Here is a 21,777-nt window from a genome sequence, read left to right on the forward strand (position 1 = left end):
CTAGTAGCATATTCAGCAAAGTATGATACATATTAATGATTATTTTAAAGGCATACACATATATGAAATAAAAAGTTCCTACCTTCAATGATCAAATTTTTTTCAGGTTATTATTAACTATTCAAACTTGACTAAACTTAAAAAAAACAAAAAGGCGATTATGACGAAGCGGTATGGCTTCAATCGCTTTAAAATGTATTCGAATATTATTTTTCAAAAAGGGCGCATCAAAGATTTATGATAGTAACTGTCGAATTAGTTTTTATTGGCTTTAAATTATTTTATTTTATTAAAAGTGTATTTTATTATAAATTATTAATTTCATGGCTTGTACCGTAGCGGATATACAACTAGAGTAACACTAATAATACCACTTTCGTCGCTCTCACACAGTCGTTATTGCATTCACCAGGTCATCCGTAAATCGGCAACCGTACGCGACTTGTTTTCCTTTGTCAACATTTGCACCGAGCAGAGTATGTACATTTAATTAGGGGTGTTTTTTTTTAAAGTATGCATCAAAATGCAGAGCGGTGCATCGTTTACGGTAACGAAATGGATGACGTCGGTGGAATAACGGGTCGGGTGTTGCCAATGCTCAGCTGATGGTGGGACCCTACCGCCACCAGCGGTGGTGACATCGGCGATGAGGAGGATGAGGACACCGAAGATGACGAGGAAGACGAAGATGAGGACGACGACGACGAGGATGGGGAAGAGAAGGTGCTGTACAGTAGCTGATGCTGGTGCAGTTGCATTTGTGGCGGTCCATGGCTACCGGTGGAGGTGCCAGTACCGGGGGGACCGTTACCGGTGTTGTTGCCGATGCCGTTGTTCTGATGCCCGGTCGGGCTGAGTGTTGCCATCGATTGACCGCATGGTTGTGCCGCATGGACCTGCTGCGTTTGTTGTTGTTGTTGTTGCTGATGTTGTGGCGGCTGATGTTGCTGTTGTGCGTTGGTTATGCTTTGTACGATCAGATTTAAACAGTCCAAACTCGAACCACTAACCGTCCCGGATGGCGCCGTTTGACTGTATCCTTGAGCGCAAATCAGGAAAAGAAACGTTAACGTTCGATTAGTGACGAATTTCTCTCGATACTCAAGCGACGTTGTTAGCAGTAGGCGTTAAAAGCCAAGGGTTGAAAGGGTAACCACAACCTTGCGTAAATATAGAATCGTTTTACCTCTTCCGCCCCTATCTCGGTCAAGAGATGATAAATCAACGCACGGATGAATTCATAATTTTCTAATTTACCAACCAGAAAACCGCCCAACCGCGGGGTCCAACGGCGGTGCCATTTCCTTTCGCCAGACAAGCTGGCAATAATGCATGACCGTGCCGCGTTTTCCGCTGCACACAGTTTGGGGAACCTTCCAACCTTGGAGGAGGAGGGGGGGGACTGTATGTTGGTAACGTTCGGGAAGGATGGGAAGGATGATGGGTTTTTGAGCAGGCAAAGAATTGCAATCTCATGCCGAGTCGGCTTGGTTTGGGGCTTGCAAATGTTGCATGCTGCGTTACTTGGTGTGGCACACCGGTACAGAACATTTCCTACCTGTCAGGGGTGAGTACCGGTCGTTGTCCTTTCCTAGCTGTCCTAATCGCTCCCGCAGGTATCCCGTCTGGCAGCAGTTCTGTGAAATGGAAAGGAGCAAAATTAGGCGAAAAGCATAAATGATCATTTTCACTTGGCCCAACCAAACGGTGCAAAAGCAGAGGCCGGTGGCTCCAAAACGGACGGTACGAGGAAATCGCCCGCAAATGCCGGTAAATGAGCTTGTAGACATGACGGTAATTTGTACGCCCAGACGCTTGGGGCCACGTGTCGCGTTTTGCAGGAAACCTCGCCCTCCCTTTTTGCTGGCGAGTTTTGCGGGTTTCCTCTTTTGTTTTATTTTTTATATATAAAATTCGATTCACGAATTCTTCCTCCTCATCAACGGCGTGTCGCGTGTTATCCCCTATTCCCGCAGATCGCGATTCGGGAACCCTAGGACCCCACAGCTCGTACCGTAGCGTTCCGTGTTGAATCCGTGTTGTGAACCCGAAAATAGATTCCTTCCCGTCGTACCCGGGACCGGGTAGCGTCATTCGGTAGCGCTCCAAACAACGGCCAAGCGGAGCGAACAAACTGACATTTGTGATGCCTAATTTAGTGTAAGTTATTCTGCCCGAAACCGGTGCCGCACACAAACACTAGCGGCGGCAGTGGCACACTCCAAAAACAAATCCGCGCCATCCGGGCCGGGGCGGTGCGAACGGCCAGGCCAGGCCGCTAGGTATCGGGGACACCGTCGACCGTGGACCGTGTTACCCTTCCCTTCGGTTCGCGCCGGTACGCGCTTAGGCAGCGTTTACGACGCGATTCTATAACGTCAATTAAAAAAGATGACATTCGGCAATAAAATAAAATGAAGTCGTCGCGATCGGGGATCCGCTGCGTCTCATGGGTGGTAGTTGACTTTGGCGTTTTCGGGGCTACCGCCGTGGACACCGATGAAATGGTGGTTGTGCGCCACGAAATGCGGTATGCGTTACACAAGCGATCTACGGTTGGCCGCTGGCGTTGGGACGGTTGGCGTTGGTGTGTATTGCCACTTAACTCTACAGCGAACATCAAAAGACGCTCTGGTAGGGGAGGGGTGGGGTTCCGGATGACCGGGGCCGGGTAGGGGTGGCGTGACGATACGCATGACAATTTACAAACTACCATCCGGAGGGTGTCCGTTCTATTTTTGGCCATCCACGAGGCCGTTTCTTTCCCAGTCTTGACGAGTCAACAATGATGATTACAATCGTCATCGCGCCTTAACTCATTCTGACTTCGAGATGTCGACTGCGCGGACGCTGAACAACATGATCACTTCAATCCAGATATCCTTAACGCTTTCAGTCGACACGTTGCTTCACGTTCAAAGTCCTCTGCACTTCGTTCGTTTGTAATCCTTTCCCAAACTTCTAGCCCGGGTATCAGTTCAAGGAATCACTCAACTTGCAGCACGGTTTAATAGCCTCACCTTTTATAACCACTTTCATCAACCGCATTCCACGTGCGTTACGATCTGGCATTTACGATGCAATAATTTTGCAGTGGTCCTTTATTTTCGATCTATTTGCACCGGTTTCGCAGGAGCCGGGAACGAAGAGGGGGACTGTCCGCGCAAGTTCCCGTCGACGGACGGAGACGTGTGCGAAAATTGTCAGCATAAAATACACACGATTTATGTGCATTTCGTTACTTGGCCCGAGACGGATCCGGGGCCGAGGTGCGCTCGAGGTATGGAGATCAAACAAGGTGGATCAAACATTTGTCGACACGTTTTGTTGGCTTCCTCCACCGACCAGAGGCCGTCTTGCTGTAGACGGCGTGAATTTATCGCTCAAATTGGAGCACATAACATGTTGTTTATTTAAAAATATGTTTTTTAATGTTTTCTGGTGGTTCGGGAACGAGCAGTGCATTTGCAGTTTATCGGTCGTGCGTGATAAGGGTTTTTTTCGGGGCCGAAGCTATATAAAGATTTGGGAGCGTTTTTTATCTATTTCAATAACAGCATTTATGTATTTCAATACGATTTGATAAAACTTTCGTTTGTGTTGCGGTACGTATCGTTCGTTAGCTAGTCATCACTTCTTTCAAAGATTCCTTTCTATCACTTCTTTCTTATCAAATTCTTTTTCGAGTTTTGATAAAATGTGGCACCATCGGTTCTGACCGCTCGGACCTGATGGTCTTATATTTTAACATTCATTTGTACATAAGTGTATTTACTCAACTTTTGTTAACCTTGGAGTTAAGCTGGTATTTGCTTAACGTACATTAAGTCGTTAATGCTATAGCATATTTATTTCATGTTCATTCAAAGTCTACCAAGCACTAAGTCATAGTTTTTATTTCTATTAGTTTTGTCGAGTTGCTGCCATGGAACGAAGGCAGCATAACAATGCTCAAAAACATCTAAAAAAGGTTTATTTATTGAACGTGCTGTCACGAATGTTTCAGTACATCCGCTGGCATTACTGGCCCAAGGGAGACACGATCGTGTCCTGTCCCGGTGTGGTACTTGATCGTACCATAATGTGACAGAACATTTCCAGGCTTTGCTGCCTTCGAAGCAGGATTTCAATGGAAACCGTGGTTGACTCTCCTGAGAGCTTGTGTGAGGCTGCAAGGACCTTACAGTACGTTTAAGTGTTTGATGCTTCTCCTCAAATGAATGAAAATATATTTGTATGTGTGTGTGTGTGTGTGTGTGTGTGCGTTTTTTTTCAAGTGCGAACATGAGTGTCATTTAAAGCAATCTCTAAACAAGGTTAGACAAACGCAATGTTCGATGGTACTTGAGAATGACACAGTTTTCCACTACCGATCCGAGATCGGCCCCGATTTTCGTCGCGATAGTGTCTCAGGCAGTGCGTCTCCTTTCCCTTCCTTTCTGCCCCTCTACTTCATCCGCACTTTATGCACCCGAAACCGATACGGTTCGATGGCGTCACAACTAATTTACGGAGCGGGACGTGCGGGTTTTCCCGCGTAGGTTCGAAACACAAACACCCATTGGGTGACGCGCGCAACGGGCTGGCTGGTGGAAGGGAGTGGAAGCGGGAGAAAATATACCGGCTGCCCGGCCGCCCGAAGGACGGAAACTCCCGAAAGTGTCGACTATAATACGGACCACTTAGCGTAAGATTTAGGATGGCATTTAAAGTCACATATTACAAAATCATGTATCCGTTAGACAGGCAGCTATTTGTATCGGGGCGTGTTCAATGGTGCCCGCGTGCGCACCCAGCTTCCCTCCCCCCCAGCCGCATCCGGAGGGAATGGCTCTACCTTCCGGGCCTATGTATTTTTTCGATACATTTTCACTGTTGTTGTTGTGCTTTATTTCCCTCGCCCAAGGGCACCGATTTTCCAGCCATTCGAGAAGGATAGGGCCATCCCGAGGTGACAACTATCGATCGAACCATCGGTGAAGCAGTTAACTGGTGGCGTCTCGGGCGTACCTACCGGGCGTAAGTGGGCACTTCCCGCAGGAAACCCTTGGGGTGAATGAGAATCACAACTTCACCGGCACTTCACGCCGCCAGAAGAATGCTCAACGCCATCGCTAGAGAAGAAAGGAAGAAAGGAAGGAAGGAAGGATGCTGGTACCGTCGACTGAACGATCAAATGTCACTTTGAGCCCGAAGACTTACGATGATCGCTTCGAAGGCGGTGTCATTTTTCATACCCATTTTTTTTTCGTCGCTCCTTCTCCTTCTTCCCCTTTGCCTACCACCCATTCGCGTTCCATTCTCAAAGTGGCCCCCGGAGGATAGCCGCGCCGGCGACGCGACGACAAACGGTAGCGGAATTCATAAACTTTCACTCGCCGTGACAGATTCAAAACATTGCCTCCCGTCCATAGATTTCCCGGCGTGGGCCACACGGCGCAGCCAACCCTTGGGACGCTAATGACAACGTGCCGCACATTGCAACGGGGACACAAGAAAGACACCCGTCCTGGGTTCGGGTGTTTTAATCCAGGGGAGGAAATATTAAAAAATAATTTATCGAGAAATGATGGCTGGCCCCGGTGCAGCCCCCGGGGTTGCGAGTCTTCCTTCGCCTAGACGGCCGGCTCTGGGGGCGCCCGATGCACACTCGGCCGTCGGTGGGCTTGCCGCCGGGCGTGATTAGTTTGTTGCTCGAGACGTTTTAAAAATAAGCAGTCTTAACTTTTTAATACTTTATTTACTCCATTGAGCTGGCCGCGTATCGAGCCGGGGTTTGCGTGACGCTATTGACAAATGTTATCTGCGAGATGGGACTGTGTGTGTTGAACTCCCTTGGGGGAGAGCCGACTAAATACATTATTAAACACAAGATCAGCCGTCCGTGATGGTTCTGAGGTGGGCGCATTATTTAAGAAAGGAAACTCTTTCGTTTTGTTTCAGTTTCACCAAAGTACCGACCGATGGTGGAAGAAAAAATGAAAACAAATTCGAAAACCCCAAACGCAGTTCTAAAGTGTGTTTGTGTTGCGATCACGTGGCCTTCTTATAACGACACATTCCAGCTAGAACGAATGGAGGCCGAAAAAAAAATAATAAAAAATACAGCAATAAACCGATGGTCCTAGCCCGAGGATTTGGCTCGAGGATTTGATGCAGCTTGGGTGAATCTGTGTGCGTACGATGGGTGAAAATTTATTACACTGAAAATTATTTGCCGTTCTGTTTTGCCGAAGCTGTGACAGATCGGTCGTAAAGTAGAGAAGACACGGCCGCAGATGGACACGATCGCGTACAAAAACGTGTCCCCTTGGCATATGCCGTGCGTGCATGCGTACGTTCGTGCGTACACATACGTTTATGTGTGTGTGTGTGGGTAGGAGGATTTGGGATTGGCCGGGGTGGATATTAGGAAAGTGGAATGGCTTTAGTGCGATTGTTGCCCATAAACTTGCCAACGCTCGTTCCTTGGGTGGATTAACAACAATGACTCATGCCAGCTTCTAGTGAACTGCCTGCTAAAAGCCTGTCATCATAACGGAGTTTTTAAAATCTATCCAAATTTTCTTACACAGAACCTTGCGCCACATCGGTAACCGCAGAAGTACGTCTTTTTTCGCTTGTGATACCACTCTTTCTACTTCCACTCATCAAACTCAGCTCCCACTAGGTATCCACCATTCGAGATGGTGCCAACAGATCTGTCAGGAGAGGCGAGAGATCAAAGGAACGCATTTCCTAGATGGATGATTAATCCCTCTTAATTAGATCATAATTTGTTAATCATGCTCTTCGACTTCCCTTACCAAGCCGCGCGGGGGCTGCACGTATTCTGCGCCGAAACGCTCACGCCAGCTCCATTTCGGAGGCCGTAGCTGTGGCGCAGCGGAGGGTGACTTAGAGCCGGGCTGCCGGCTTGTCAGCGTTATTTTATGACACTTTTATGTTTCCGCTACCTGAGGATCAAAAATTCATGGACGTAAGTGATGCAGATAAAAATATACTTTCGCACCAAAATACCTTGGATCTTGAGAAAAAACGGTGGAGAGTAATCTGCATGCCGGTTGCAGCAACATGTGTTGTAGATTAAGTAGCTGACAAAGTTGATTAGAACATGTATAAAAGAAGGAAAGCTCGTGTTTGATAAAAGGAAGAAAGTTTTTTTAGTGTCCGTCTTCGTCTTTATGCCTGAAATAATGATTTCCTCCCCATTTATAGACCCTCAAAGTATTAAAAAAAGGAATCAGTAACGAAAATATACATACCAGCACTAGCATTCAATTAACGCAAACCGATGTATTCCTCTGCAATTACCCCGTTTTGTTTAATGAAAATGTCCAACATACCACTGCACGCTATTAACATGCCAACACGGGGTAGCGTCCAGGGGAGCGAATAGTTGTGCCAAAGCATTCCAGCCCAAAACGGACTAGTACTCCTTGGAGCACGTGCCACGATAGATTCATCGAGAGTAAAAGTGACACGCAAAAATGTAATGGAAAACATCTTAATTTAAATGCCATCCCTGGGCGGACCGAGGGTTTGGCCACTGGTTCGTTGCGCAAACTTCTTGCGGGTGGTTTCGGATGACCAGTGGCGTAAAGGAAACCGCGAGGCTCAACACTGTGGACCTCAGGATCAAACACCAAACTTGCGGTCTGCGATGGTGGTGCGTGAAGGTCTTGTTCCAGTTGCACGACGCGGTGCGTGGTCGGATGGTACCCTCTGACGCGCCGTCACGTCAACGCCGGCGAGCTGTCAGATAAGAGGACCCCGATGCCGCCCGATGTCGGGACTTTTCGCATGAGCTAACTCACTCGCGGGGATATTTTTCGGCGGGCAAAAGCCCCCTGCGTTTGATATCGCATCCGATGGCAAGGGAGCTAATTAATTGCACTTAGTGCGGGGCTAATTTACTAATTAATCAAAAGGGAAGAACCTACGGGTAGGCCGACCACGTTCGTGCGGATTATGCCGCTATCGCACGCATTACTCTGTGCCAAGACAACCGGTTCATTCAGTACAGCAGAGGGGCTGTCCTTGCGATCCTCCACGGACCACGAAGTCTCCCGGCGCTACGGGCACGAGCGGCCGGGAATTGTTTGATCCGCTCTGCTGCGACCTCTGCTTGACGTTAATGAACTTTAACACTTAGCCTCCTTGCGATGAAAGAATCCTTGGGCGGCCTAAGTGCCTTAGTGCAGGAGGGGTAGATGGAAGAATTTTCCACCACCAATGTGCCACGCCACCCGGATAAGTCACCATGTGGGCCTGAACGGAACAGGAGGGACAGGCCGACAACCGTAAGCAAATCGGTAGGCGATGTGTGCCGCGCAATTAGCACGTACTCATTAGTGCGCCCATGGGCCGGAGCGGACGGAGTTTTAATTAATCCCAGCTGAGAAGAATGTAGTGCACCGATCGCATCTTTCCAACGGTCTAGCTTCTGTGAACGCAGTTTGAAATCACGAGCGGTTCTCGGAGGAAATGCAGTAAGCGATGCTATGCGCAAATGAGGAATTATTATCGTGTCTAGGAATCACACCAGCATAGTTCAATCGGAAACGTGACGGTAGGGATGAGGCAAGTGCAGTGCACAGGAATTCAATTCCGTATCAAGCGAAATGGATGTCTTCTAAAATTGCATCACGGTTTTATTAAAGGCGGCTGAAAACAATATATTTGCAGCTGAATGGTACGACAAGAGATTTGTATGGCATTCGCTCGGCTATAATATCTATATTAGTACAGTTGCTACTATAAAGATTAAGCAGGACAACATTGCTACGTATTCTGTCAATATAACACTACATAAGAATTTAACTTACATATTATTCCGAACAGAGTATCTGTAACCGATCGACGGTATATTATAGATCAATGGTCAGCTGTTCATAATACCGGGGAGTGCCGGACTCGGGATTCAAACGCACACCTCTGGCAATTTTTAAGAGGTTGAATTTCCGACACTTGTAGGATGTTGCTGATTTCGAAGTACAGAACTTAGTTTAAACTACCTCATATTGAACATCTTTGAAACCTACAATAGGACCAAGGATATCGATGGCACTATAAAATCATTTCATTACCACCTAAAGGTGATTTCACTTAGGCCTAAGTCCGGGGCGAACCGGTTCGTTCATCTGAAGTTAACATAAAGTTTTAATGAATTATAAAAAAATAAAAATTAAAAGAAAGAATTTTAATTCACAGCTTCTAGTCTGAAATCATATCCAACTCATTTTTGCAAAGCTTCGGGTAGACCGAATTAATTTTATTAAATGGGCATGGCGAAAATGGAGGATGGAGAAAAAGTTCACACATAGACACGTTTTTAAAAGTAAAAAATTGGAAGAAATTGATTGAAGAAAAGAAAAAGTTGTGACATTCTTCAGAGTAATTATTTGAGTCAAACGATTGTTTAGGACTTATTGGTCAATATGAGTCTCCTCATCCTTAAACCCTGCTTATATTCAATCTACTCTGGCATGGTGAGGGATTCGTTCTCGCAAAAGACAATAAACATTGTATCTTATTTTCTCTATCCAATTGAAGCGCTCCAAGCATCGAATATCGGTAATACTGCGACGGAATACCGTCAGTCTTAAGCCGCACCATTAGTATTCTCTAAGGCAGTCCCATTAGCAGCGTATTACCGGACCAACCAACGGCGTCGCCCGTCTCTGACTCGATTTATGTTGGAGGTTAAAACGACCTGCCGGACTAAATTAATGAGCGTCATCATACGAAAGCCAAACAAGCGATTTAAAATACCAAACTGCCCACCAGCGGACTGTCGGGTGGAGTATCTGGCATGATAGAATTGTTCTAAAACGAAAGATGACACTCCGATTACGCCGGTCACGCTCGAGGAATCCCACCCGATTCATCCCAACTTTACGAAAATCCTTGTGAAACTGTTTGGTGGCCTTTCCGCCGTTCCCGCCGCGAATGGATAAATGGGACAAAATGGACGCCAGCAGCGAGACGTAGCAAACACATACAAAATAGAAGCGAAAAAAAATAAAGAATCTCTAGTCAAGTCCGTTGTGCAGAAACCAGAAGCCAGATTCAAAACGACATGATTTCTTTTGCTTATTTTTGGACACACACGCAAATGCAGCATACATGTTCGCGCGTTCGCTTTCATGACGCTCGGTGGTGACAGTTGTAACAAACGCTAGGTCACTTTTCACCGTCGGCACGCTACAAGCCTTTTCCGAGGCCCGGCTGCCCCGCTGACCTTGAGTGGAATGTCAACATCGGATCCATCCGGCCGGGCAGTCATCGAACGGAACGGAAACCGGACGCAACGCAATGCCCCGCCGTCTGGGTCGTTTCAGGAAATCAGGAATGCGCCGAACGACATTCCACCGTTGACAGGCCGAACCGGCCCCGAAGAATTACGATCCCTTTTTGCGCCATCGTAGCCAGGCACCGGATGTTCTAGCTTGGTTTGGTAGTCAGGACAACGGCAGAAGTGTTGTGGTCAGCCCAGGGGTCATGGGTTGGGCGCACGAAAAACCCGCCACATGCTGTCAAAACCTAATCAAGTGTGACATCTTGTGCCGACCGATACGAAGTGTTCTCGGGTATTTGTTTTCAATTATGTCTGTAAAATGTGTAGCTCTATTAGAAGCAGTCATTTTGAAACACAGTGACATAGATGTGGCATGATTTGGCGGGGAGAAACCCATCCTCAAGCATTTCCGGTGAATTCTGGTGAAGTGGATCTACAATACCTCAGGAACCAATTTGGTTTTAAATATCCCTGGATCAGCAGGAAAACATTTGGAACGCTGTTTTCCTTGACAATCCACCAATACTGCTTTTTATATTAACATTTTCCGACTTCCATGCAACCATATAAAGCTTAAATTTACAGCCACCCTGCTTGTAGGTTGACAAGCAAGTTTTCAGTGCGCAAAAAAAAACCGCCACGAAATGGAAAGATGGACATAAAACACGGTCCTGCGCAGCCCGTGCGGGCGGATTTCCTTAACGTGTTCCACGAAATCCAACGACAAACGACAGACCATGTTAAACTACGTGCAGGTCCGTATTTCAAACCACAACATCGTGCCGCACGGTACGTCAGCGGCTGGTAGAAAATATAGGAACCGATTCCCTTTCGGCGGGAAGCAAATGCCGTAAAGGAAGCGGGATTAAGAACGTTTTGCTTTGGGCTCATTTTTTTTTTTTTAATGCATGTTGGGGAATTTTTCATCATTTCCCCGTAACTTTACGACCGTCAGACGGTTGAAGATTAAACGAGCAGCAAGATCGGTGGCGCACAAGATAGCGATGCACGCCGCAGTCTTATCCCCCCGGGGGTCGGGAGAATACGCACCGAACCAGATGCGACGATCCGCGTCTTCCCGGGGCGTGCGTGTTTGTGTGTGTTGTGCATCGGCAAAGGGCGCACATTTCGTTCCGTCATCGGCGGAGTGCGCAACAAAATCTTGAGGAGTCTGCCAAAACGTCACCCCGGTTGCGTGTTTTCCTGCTCCTACGAGCACGAGCATCGGCAGGGCCGGCTGGAACGGGGTTTTCCCGCTGGCTGTGGTTGTTGCGGGCAAATTTATCGAAACATGCAATTAAATCTCATTAAAAACGATGTACCAGTTGAAAAGTTGCGCCACAGTGTCACTTCACCCGAAGCGCTTCGGTGATGGAGGATGTTCCAAAATTAAATCTGAACCGTTTCATGTTCCCCCAGACCCCAGCCGCACGTCGTATTACGGGTTGATCGTTCGAATGACGATTTCCTTGCGCCCGTCGTAGAGGCAGAGACATTGGAGGGTGACACTCGCGATGCAATGTGTGTAAATAAATATCGCTTCAAAATTTTTGACACTGGTCATGGTAGACAGTCCTGTTAGTGATGTACTCCCGGGGCGTTCGAATGGTGTGCCTCTTAATTGTGATCGATCGTTTCCTTCTCACGTGCCTGGCACGAGCGAAGGATTGAAGGATTAGCTTCATAAACCAGAGCTACAATTTTTCTTGCAAACGGCACCACCGTCGAGCAAGAATAATAAAGTCGTCCAGCCGTGAAACGACACTCCGACCGTGATCTGTCGCCGTTCTGGCTGCAGTTGCTCGACTGTAACGCCCTGTGCCTCTGCCCATCGAGACCTCATCTCGGAAGACCGCGTTCAGAAGCGTCGGAACGGAAAGAGAGCGAGAGTGTCCACCCGCGGGTACGATTACACAGGCCGCCACCGACGCGCTGCTGTCGACGCGATCATGACACCCCGATCGTCGTCGTGTGCGGTTTGTTTGCTCACAAGTCCTAACATTTCAGATAGAGACACGGACGCCTTGGAGGGCTCGGATTGCGCGCTGTCTGAATCGATCCGGGGCGCATAGGTTCTCCGGGTATGGGGCCGTAGGCCGGCCGTGCTGCCGCTGGGACAGCTGGAGTGGTGGAGTGGGCAGACAACCGACCAGCGACCGGCAGTGACAGTGACACAGTGTAGCAGTGTGTAGTAGCAACGCATCACCCGGCAACCCGGTAGGGTACGCTCGAAACGATACAGAAGCGATCGCCGTGGGCTACCGACCGTCACGTTCGCACGTACCATTTTCCGGTGCCAAGGACCGTATGCGTATGCGATAATAATATCTTCTCCTCCGGGTCTAATTGTACTGCTACCGGCGGTGACATTTGTCGTGACAGTTTGACATATTATGACTGCGGAGGGGGAGATAAATGATCGAGCATTTTTCACCCGAAGTTAACCCCCGTTTGTTCACCCCCGAATAGTGCTGGAAAGGTCGATCGTTGGACAGTTTCATATCATCACTAGAGATCGTTACTGTGATAGCAATCTCTAGCATGTTGATAGATTCACACTATCCAAGGAACGATTTCCTACAAACTTTCTGGAAAGGAGCACGATGCGTCACTTTTCACACCCGCGCCACCTCGTTCAAGGTACACCTTGGACTCGGTTCGTTCGCTCAATTTGGCTGATGAAAATGGAACTAATTATGTTTTCAACGCAAGATCATCCCCACGTAAACTGACAGTGTCATGAACCGCGTGACAGTGCACGCCGAAATCGGACGAGCAAAACAGCGGTACGGCGGAGGGCAACAAATATGTCGCCCATGGCGTTGCACGTACGGTTATTCTGCAAAATCGCAGAAGAAGGCTGGGAAGAATTTCACGCTCTCCTACCGGATAGGAGGTCTCCCGCATTTGCCCCTCGAAAGGTGAAACATTAATCTTCCAGCGTTGGCGCGTTCGAGAACATGACACAAGACGCGATTTCCTGTTGCGCTGGCGGGATGAAAGTCACTGAACGCGGTATACTGGGGCTTCGGAGGTCTCTGGTTGCGGTGGAAAGAGAGTGCACGCAATACAAAGTGAACAACCAACGTGCCCATCGTTGGCCACACACCGGAACGATTAATGAAATCGGTAGTCTATTCGGGAGTGCCATAAATCTCTTCGCCAGTTCACTTGCGAGGGGGGGTAAGGTGGGGGGTGTACAGGGAAAGACAAGTGCCAAAGAAAAACGAAAATCCTCCCCCAGCAAATGGTGAATTCATTTAACGTTCTTTACCCACCGCCAACGCCTGCAAATGTGGCAAATTCCATCGTTCCGAACGTATAATCCAATCCACCGGAACCTTCCAACGGAATGGATGATTGGAGTTTATTTTTGCCACCCGTTGCAGAAGAAACATTGCCGCCCGAGGCCCATATGGCAATCGGTATGTTTATCAACAAACAATTAAATCACGATAAATTTCACCAACAATGAAGGGCAGGGGACGGGGGTCGGGGGTCAGAGTGTCACCGATCGGTGGGAAAAAGTGCAACAAGTGTGGCCCGATCCGAACAAGGCGTCAGCTGATGGGAACGAGCTGCTGCTACTGCTGCTGCTGTCGCCCATCGGGTGTGAACCGATATCCGACAAGCAGCTTTATGGGCGTTAATTAGTCACCGGGAACCACCGGTGCCTGTGAGCGTGTGAGCACACGGTCCTTTGCGCCATACACTTACCATATAGTCCTGAGGTGTTGAATGAGTCGAACCGCTGCCGTTGGATGTGATGTCCGTGCCCTGGTGGACTGGAGGTGTTTCCTGGGGAAGGTAGTAAGGAGTAAAAGGGATTGTTTGTTCGCACTATGCGTATTTAATGGAGCCCTCGCGATAACGGACGGATGTGACACCCGGGCTTACCTCGAGAAGTGCCTGCAGGCTGTCGATGTACTCGATGGCGTTCCGGAGGATTTCCACTTTTGGTAGTCGCTGGTTGGGATTTGTACTGGTGCGCCGTTTCAGAACTTCGAAGGCTTCATTTACCTGTCGTTTAGTGGCCAATGAGAAACAATTAAAGCAACTTTGGCATGTTAACAATTTTGATAAACAATTACAAATCGTAGGAGTGCTTTAGAACCATCACCCAAAGCAATGTTTACATTTGTTAAAAATACTGTTAAATAATAGATTTGATATAGATTTATTCTTTGCAATTCACAAAGCAGGGAATATGTTGACTGACTGGTTGATTATTTGTTGTTTGTTTTCGAATGGTCAGTACCAAATCCCCCAGGGGTAATAGATTTTTCAAAAGAGCACATAAACTTTATCAATCAAATAATAACCTCTTAACCAACAACCTGGTTAACATAAACCCGAATTGGATTATAACTTTATAATAATTTCTTACATTAGATGATCTTTTCGTTGTTTCATTGGATACAACTTGTTGTCGCTTGCCTAAATAATTTTAAAATGAACTAAAAACGTATTTCAATACGTTGGTATCTCGATATGTGGCTGATTAATTGTGTATTTTTTAAGGAAAAAAATTATTATTAAAAGAATAAATTGCTTTTATGACCAAACCATATGATTTGAAAGACATACTATTTTTCTATTTCATCTTAATATTATTAGTAAAAACGAAAAGCTTATGCACCAAAACAACTAAACTTTATTAGGACCTTTCAGAGACTGGGTCATTCAAGAGTGACATCGAGAAGCGAATCACGGGATGCGTTCTTTTGCTTCCCAGCCGTCGTATCAGATCAGATCGTAGTAGATCAGAGTATCAGTGACCGCGTTGTTTTGTATTTCAATTTGTTAACCAATTGTTAGGCGTACGTTCGTTTTCAAAATAAAGCAGCAAGATACAAAACATTTAAAAAAAGCATCCGGCTGCATATCGGTGTCGTATGCAAAATCCAACTGGAGTAACACGACACTAACCTTCCGCAAGCGACGCCTCTCTCGCAGCGTGGCTGCTTTCCGGCGATCGACGGCAACGCTCTTTTTCTTGCATGCCTTGCAGGCCCAGGTCAGGCATGGCCGGTTCGGGCTCGCCATGCACCCGGAAACCGGTGCAAGGACATGCTCCTCCGAGCTGAGGCTGTTGTCGTCGTAATCGGTCAGCTGCAGCTGGCGCTGTCGGATGTGAAGTTGTTGGATGTTCAGCTTCAGCTTCTGCTCAGCACTGAGATCATGTAAATAGCCACCACCACTACCACCACTACCATTTCCCCCACCAACACCATTGTGACCCATTCCCGGATTACTTCCATTCCCCATCGGGACACTACCATTCATCGATTGTGCACCTTTATGCACTCCATGGGTGGCGACACTATTTGCACGATCGATCCCACAGTTGCCCGTGCCGCCGGCCACCTTTCCGTTCGCCAGTGGCATGGACGATCCAGCGGGTCCCGTTGGCATCAGCCCACCGAAAGGACGATGGTCAACCTCGTAACCCTGCTTGTAGCCACCGAGCTCAGTTTTGACCGCCGGTTTGCGGCTACCGTTTCGGTTGAATTTGGTCATCACGATCGAATTTACTACACTGACGGTATGTTCACACCGAAGCCCAGCACCACCAAGATCACCAAGATTTCAAAAAATCACACATTGACTTTGCCGAGTCACTCGATTTGTGTGGAGCGAAACCACCGCGGACACTGGACAGGGAACACAAGACATTCACTGCGGTGCGTGCGTCGCTTACACGGGGTGATACCTTCGCCGGTGAAAAGCACGATCGTACTGATCGCTATATGTCCGGGAAATCGTGCGAGTGACGGAATGCACGAATAATGGCGTTAAAGTTGCTACTAAGGGGCTGCGAATGCGCAAGATCGCGCAAGAACGGGACAACGATAGGGAATCCTTGGAGAGGCCAAAGAAAAGTGTCGCGCATTTTCCTCGCGCATCATCGCTTCTACGAAACGCCGGCTGTTTTCCCCCGAGGGTGCGAGAATGAGCCAGCTACTGTAGCGTTCGGATGGAAATTGTTATCCATTTTCCATCCACTACAAGGACATCAGGAATGTCCTTCGTTCATCTTTGCTTCTTAGCTAAAACAGAAGTAGAGATGGATCACAGAGCAGATTTCCAGACAACGTCTTGGAAAAAAAAACACAGATCCTTCGTGTATGCAGCGCTATTGATCATCGCTCTTGTTGGTTGGGATCGAATTACAATGAACCTGGGTGGCTGAGAGTTCGTCTACACTCTGAAAGGACACTTAGCGATAACAAGGACTAAAGGAAAGAGAAACACCAAACAAAACAACAAACGACAGTGTTAACTCCGCCTTCCGGGAAATAGAGAGAGTCGAGTTTTCCTTCTCTACCCAAAACGTGTTACTTTTGGGGGAAAATCTCGTGCAGACACGTAGATAAGATCTTATCTACTTGCAGGCGCGTTTTTAAAATGCAATCGTTTGAAAAACATGCAAATGTTGGATGTGTTTGTGAAACGGACATTCCCACGAGCTCATAATTGGAAAATACAAAATAAAACATATAACTTCCCACTGACTAACCGTCCAAGTGTGGAGTCCATAAGCTAGCGAAGAGCGATCAATTAACCTCAAAGGGGGGATTTACTTTCGACGCCAACAAAACAGAGCGGATTTGAATGATTCCAGTGCCGATGGTATATGCCGTATTTTATTCGCTAGAATTCCTCTGAAGTTAATCAATTAAGAAAATTGGAAATCCCGATAATAAGACAACGTATCATAAATGTAAACTAGTGAGTGAACTATCTCGATATGCATGCATGAATTCTACTTATAAGAACGAGTTGATAAAGTCCCTCACATCCATCATTGCTGTTTCCCAAAGTTTTCGGCTTTCCCCCCATCTTACGATTGAGAAAAATGTAGTCTCCTCAACATTGTGCATCGTTTCATGGCACTCAAGAATAGGGAAGAAGAAGGGGATAGCAAAAATAATGAATTGATAAGCCAGACGCACAACCGTCTCCAAGTTGTGTGGCATTATTTTGGCACACGATTGCCACTCATTTGATAATGAAGTTTTAACGTGTTTTTTCCAAAACAAAAATCCAAGGAAATCTGGTATGGGTTGATAATGGAAAGAATTTCTCATACCAATTAAAATGGGTCGAGGGTTAAGTGCAAGTGTGCTATTCATAAGGCTATTAAAAATCAATTGTAAGAAAACATTTCTCGCAACAATAATAACAAACCTACTCTGAATAATTGATAAGCTCACGATTGTACAACATGGTACAGGAAGTCAGAGACCGTTCCAAGTTAATCAACGAATGGGAAAGAGCAGTGCAAAGTTGTTAGGATTAGTTGATAAAAAAAAAACTCAAGATAATGAAGTGTAGCAATGAATGGACGAGTGGTTTGGGAAGCTGTTTTCGGGCCCGATTTTAGGACTAGTCATCATGAAGTTTATATGAAGCGAAAAGGTAACTCACTTTTAACTGTATTTATTGAAATATGATGTAATAGATTACTATTATTTATTACAACTCCCGGGTCCCGACCACGGGTTGCAAAATAAAGGTTGTAAGAATGAACATACTTTGTATGTTAAGCTTGCTGGTGCACTCAACAGTTTAAAATTACCGTGTTACAATATCATACTATCTAAAATCCAGTCAATAACGTAACCAACTAGCAACCCATTGTTCAATTTTTGTGCTGATCTACAAGAAACTTGACCATTAGAGATGATACCGAACTGGACGTACCGCATGTCTTCATTGAAAACGTCCAAGGCCTGATACGGACCTCCGGAATCTCCGGGACACTGATTGCTCTGCGCTGTTTCTCCACCGATACAAATTTCATGCATTTTTGGACAATTTTCTGGTGAAACCACGGGTGTTTCTCCCTTCAGCAGCTCGTTAGAGCCACGCATTCTCTCTGTCGCACCCCATCCAGCAATAGTGACCGTGTTAGGAACTCGCATTCGGAGATAGGCATACAGCGGCAAACATATAGGGCGCACCATGTCACCGTCCACCTCGGCTGGTTGGGTCAGGCGTAGGAGTGCGGCGTCGTGCATGTTATTAGGTATGCGCCGGGCGATGGAAATCTCTTGCATTTCGGTAGATTGACCGGTTTTTTTTAAATCACGCAATCCTAGACGCACCCTGATAAGATCAGTTTTAAGGCAGTGACGAGCAGTGAGTACGTATGATGGATGAATCAGTGTTCCACCGCAGATATAGGAGCCACGATAAACCAGTCTCGCCATCCAGGGGAACTCCCCATCCACTGTGTAATTTCCATTGTATATTTTAGATACATCGACACTGACGACACCACAGGACATGCTTGCCAGCTTTTCCGCCTTATGATGTGCTATCAATCGAGTCGGTTCTTGTTTTTCGCAGCACACCTGATTGCTAATATCTGCTGACGAATAGTTATAATCGCATAACTGTTTCGGCACCAACGACCCATCCTTGCCTTTAGTCGTACAATTTGCGAAAGCTGACGGAGGGCTTGCCAAGATTGAAGTAAAGTCCTGATCGCACATCCCTTCCTGGATTCTACACCACAGATCGGTACAACAGTAATAGTTCTAGAATCGAAAATAACAGCACAATTAGAGGAAAGCTCCCGGGAACAATTTGTACATGAGAAGGTCCTTACCATTCCATTGCGAATGTAGCACAGGCTATCTTGCGGAATATTTTCCTCTTCCATAGACTGCAGGAGTGGGCAGTTGGGTTTCAAAGCGCACACGCCTGGCGTTTTTTTCCATTCACATTTGATCTTTTGCTTCGGGCAACATACATGCATTGTTTGCGCGGGTACTTCCGGCGTACAGATATGTTTGCGCAATAATTTTCTATATTTGCTGACCTTTTCTCCCTCAGGTTTTTTAAACTTCGCGCAGTTTTTCACGGGAACACATCGATCTTCGGGATCCGCGCAGTTGAGTGTGATGTCCTGTGCGCTCGTAATTGTCCATTCTACAAAGCAAACAACCATATTCGCATACATTTAAATACCAATCATTACACGGATAACTAGCACCATTATTTGCAACTTACGAAGCGTGGTGGCTGTTAAAAACCACAGCACGAATTTGACGGGATCCATCTCTGGTGCTGAACGGAACGAAGGCTACAACTTGACTGAACGTTCTACGCTTCCGAAGTTTATCATCTCAGCTTCAGCCTTTTGCAATTAAAGAAACGGGAAAACCGCACACACATCGTAAAGCATTGATAACCGATCTTATACAGTGTATGTTTTCGACTCGATGCTCGATGAGGTTAGCATGCGGGTTATCACCAATGTTTGTGTCATCAACAGAGGCTGCATTCAAGCGCCTGGCAGTATGCAACAGGCATGACATGGCTGGTGGGATGGGTGGACCTTTAAATATGTTATGTTCGCCATTTAAATAGTCCAATCTCCACTGTCAACACATTGGACCTTTAACCGACTTGCAAGGTGATGTACTATACTTTTACAGAATAATACCCAGAACATGCTCTTTCAAAATATCCTTAAATTCATATGCTTGTTTTGTTTTTATTTTTGCATATCAGCACCATTTTAAAGCTATCGTTCTTGCAACCGTCTGGAATCCGTTTGCTTTTCTATTTCCAATACTGCAAACTTCCCAAAATTATGGGAAGTACATACAGGTAAGAAAGAGGTTTTAGAGGAAAACGAAATTATTTGTTTTGTGTCTCTTGTGTCGGGATGTGCGCGGACGCACTTCCCGGCTACCAAAAATTTCGCATACGAGTTATCCACATGAGGGATAATCGCAGGGGTCAACCCGTCCCAGAGTGCAATGGACAGGCCTCGCCCTGGGGGAACCGCCATGTTGATCACGGTAACCCCTATGCCAGGTAAGTATGCTGTTTGCTGGTCAGCCGCGCTCTCCGGACCGAACGTCTCCATGTTGCTCTAGCGACGGATAAGACGGGTATCTTACGTCTGGAACACTTTTCCCTTTCTTCCTACCCGCAGCAAGACCGTTTTTAAGCATGTCCTTTAGATGTCCTTGCAACCAACACTGGTGCAGTACCGAGAAGATAGCGAGAAGCGGAAAGGGAAAATATGATTAGCAACGATCTGTTAGGAAATAAGTTTCTATATGATATCTTTTTTTCTTATTCGTACTCTTCACAGGCACTCTTCCCGAAATAATGTACAAATGCATGTAAAACTGAAAGCACTGTATGCCTAGCGAGCTTTAATTACAAACAGAAGCTTTGATCATCAAGTCCTGCTGACGATAAAGCTTTGAATGGTGCATTCGTGCATCAAAACGTCATCGGCAAAACGAATGCAATACGCTACGCGATTACATCAGCCAGTTTTGTATCGAATGAAAGTTGCCATGTGGAAACAGCTGTTCATCTACGCTTTCCCTCGCACGTCATAGTAAGACGAGCGTCTGCTCGCGCAGTAACGGTTCATTACAGCGAACTCGCGATTGCGAGGAAACGCGCACGTGAGGTTCATCCGCCAACTCGCGGCATTCATCGACGCACAGAAGGGGTTGCTTCGACAGACTGTTTCAGGCAACTAGAACGATTAGATCGTTCGACCGTCTCCTCCGTGCTGCTACCGCGAGCAAAACGTTCCACCTCAGTTTTTGCAAAAAAATCCCGTCCACGTTGACATTGTCGGTCGGTATCGATTTGTAAAGTTTTTGCTAGCTGACTCACTCGCCACTCTTCGGTTGTAGGGCAAGTGCAAAAAGGTCCGTGAAAGCTGTGAAACCACAGAGACGTCCGATTTTCGTGCGTTCGGCAGTACCTCTGCCCCCCCAAAAGCTGTACGAACATTTTCTTTCGCTTCTTCATTGCTGAACGGTTCAATTCGATACGCAGTTAATCATGTCTCTGAACGGTTGTGCCTGTTGTGGTCGTTTCTCGTGTTAGTGGTACAAACGTTTCTCGTGCGGCATGGCGGCTACAGTGCAGGAAAATTGCATTCGCCCTCGGCAACGGGCCAGTGTAAGTATGAAAAACCCACCCCAAGCGCCTCCTACCGACGACCCCTTTTTGTTAGCTTCCTCCCGCCCGCCGATTGCATTCCAATCGCGCACCGTGCACAACGTTGCAGCATGGCCTTCATTGTCCCCGAGGCTAGCGAGTCAAGTTCACGGACGTTTGCGAGCAGTTTTATGCTGCTCCGTTGGTTGCGTAGCGAACTCTTTTTTTTGTTTTGGTTTTGTTTTGTTGAACAACAACCTGCAGCAAAACATTGAACTACGCGGAAAAATGCAATAACATAGCAAAACATCTACACCATGCCAACGCGTAAACTGAACAAATGAACGGATGAATGCGCATCTCCGCCGAAGATCCCGTTTGACAGATGGGATTTTTTTTCGTATTTTCTTCATCCCAGAGAAAATTCATTCCTTGCGGCGGCGCGTTGACGTTCGCGACCGCGAACACTTCTTCTTCTTCTTCAATTCGGCGAGGATTTACTCCAGTACGGCTATTGAATCCAGCTTCCTGGGCCTTCGCAAGCTAAC

The 21,777-nt window shown here is 46.8% G+C and overlaps 1 protein-coding gene and 1 non-coding gene across 2 annotated transcripts; both read right to left on the reverse strand.

Moving 5' to 3' along the window:
- Positions 1 to 542: 542 nt before the first annotated feature.
- LOC131288329 (myogenic-determination protein) lies at positions 543 to 15,820 on the reverse strand. The gene is made up of 5 exons (XM_058317453.1): positions 15,230 to 15,820; positions 14,198 to 14,320; positions 14,018 to 14,098; positions 1,559 to 1,637; positions 543 to 1,039 (listed from the first exon to the last, which is right to left on the reverse strand). Exons 1-5 carry the CDS (start codon positions 15,818 to 15,820, stop codon positions 543 to 545), a joined length of 1,371 nt encoding a protein of 456 aa, XP_058173436.1.
- A 4,157-nt stretch (positions 15,821 to 19,977) lies between these two features.
- On the reverse strand, positions 19,978 to 20,142 carry LOC131290115 (U1 spliceosomal RNA). Its single transcript, XR_009189294.1, has one exon. It is a non-coding gene; the product is annotated as a U1 spliceosomal RNA (small nuclear RNA).
- Between the last annotated feature and the right edge of the window lie 1,635 nt (positions 20,143 to 21,777).

The sequence above is a fragment of the Anopheles ziemanni genome, chromosome 3 (assembly GCF_943734765.1).
Source record: "Anopheles ziemanni chromosome 3, idAnoZiCoDA_A2_x.2, whole genome shotgun sequence".
In the NCBI taxonomy this organism is placed as follows: domain Eukaryota; kingdom Metazoa; phylum Arthropoda; class Insecta; order Diptera; family Culicidae; genus Anopheles; species Anopheles ziemanni.

What these genes read in the sequence shown, in the direction of transcription:
- LOC131288329 (XM_058317453.1), bottom strand. Translation starts at nt 15,820, where the DNA reads ATGACCAAATTCAACCGAAACGGTAGCCGCAAACCGGCGGTCAAAACT. An exon ending in GCCTGCAGGCACTTCTCGAG is followed by an intron (nt 14,099 to 14,197) that starts GTAAGCCCGGGT and finishes TACCTTCCCCAG; the next exon opens with GAAACACCTCCAGTCCACCA. An exon ending in CCGGTACTCACCCCTGACAG is followed by an intron (nt 1,040 to 1,558) that starts GTAGGAAATGTT and finishes TTTGCGCTCAAG; the next exon opens with GATACAGTCAAACGGCGCCA.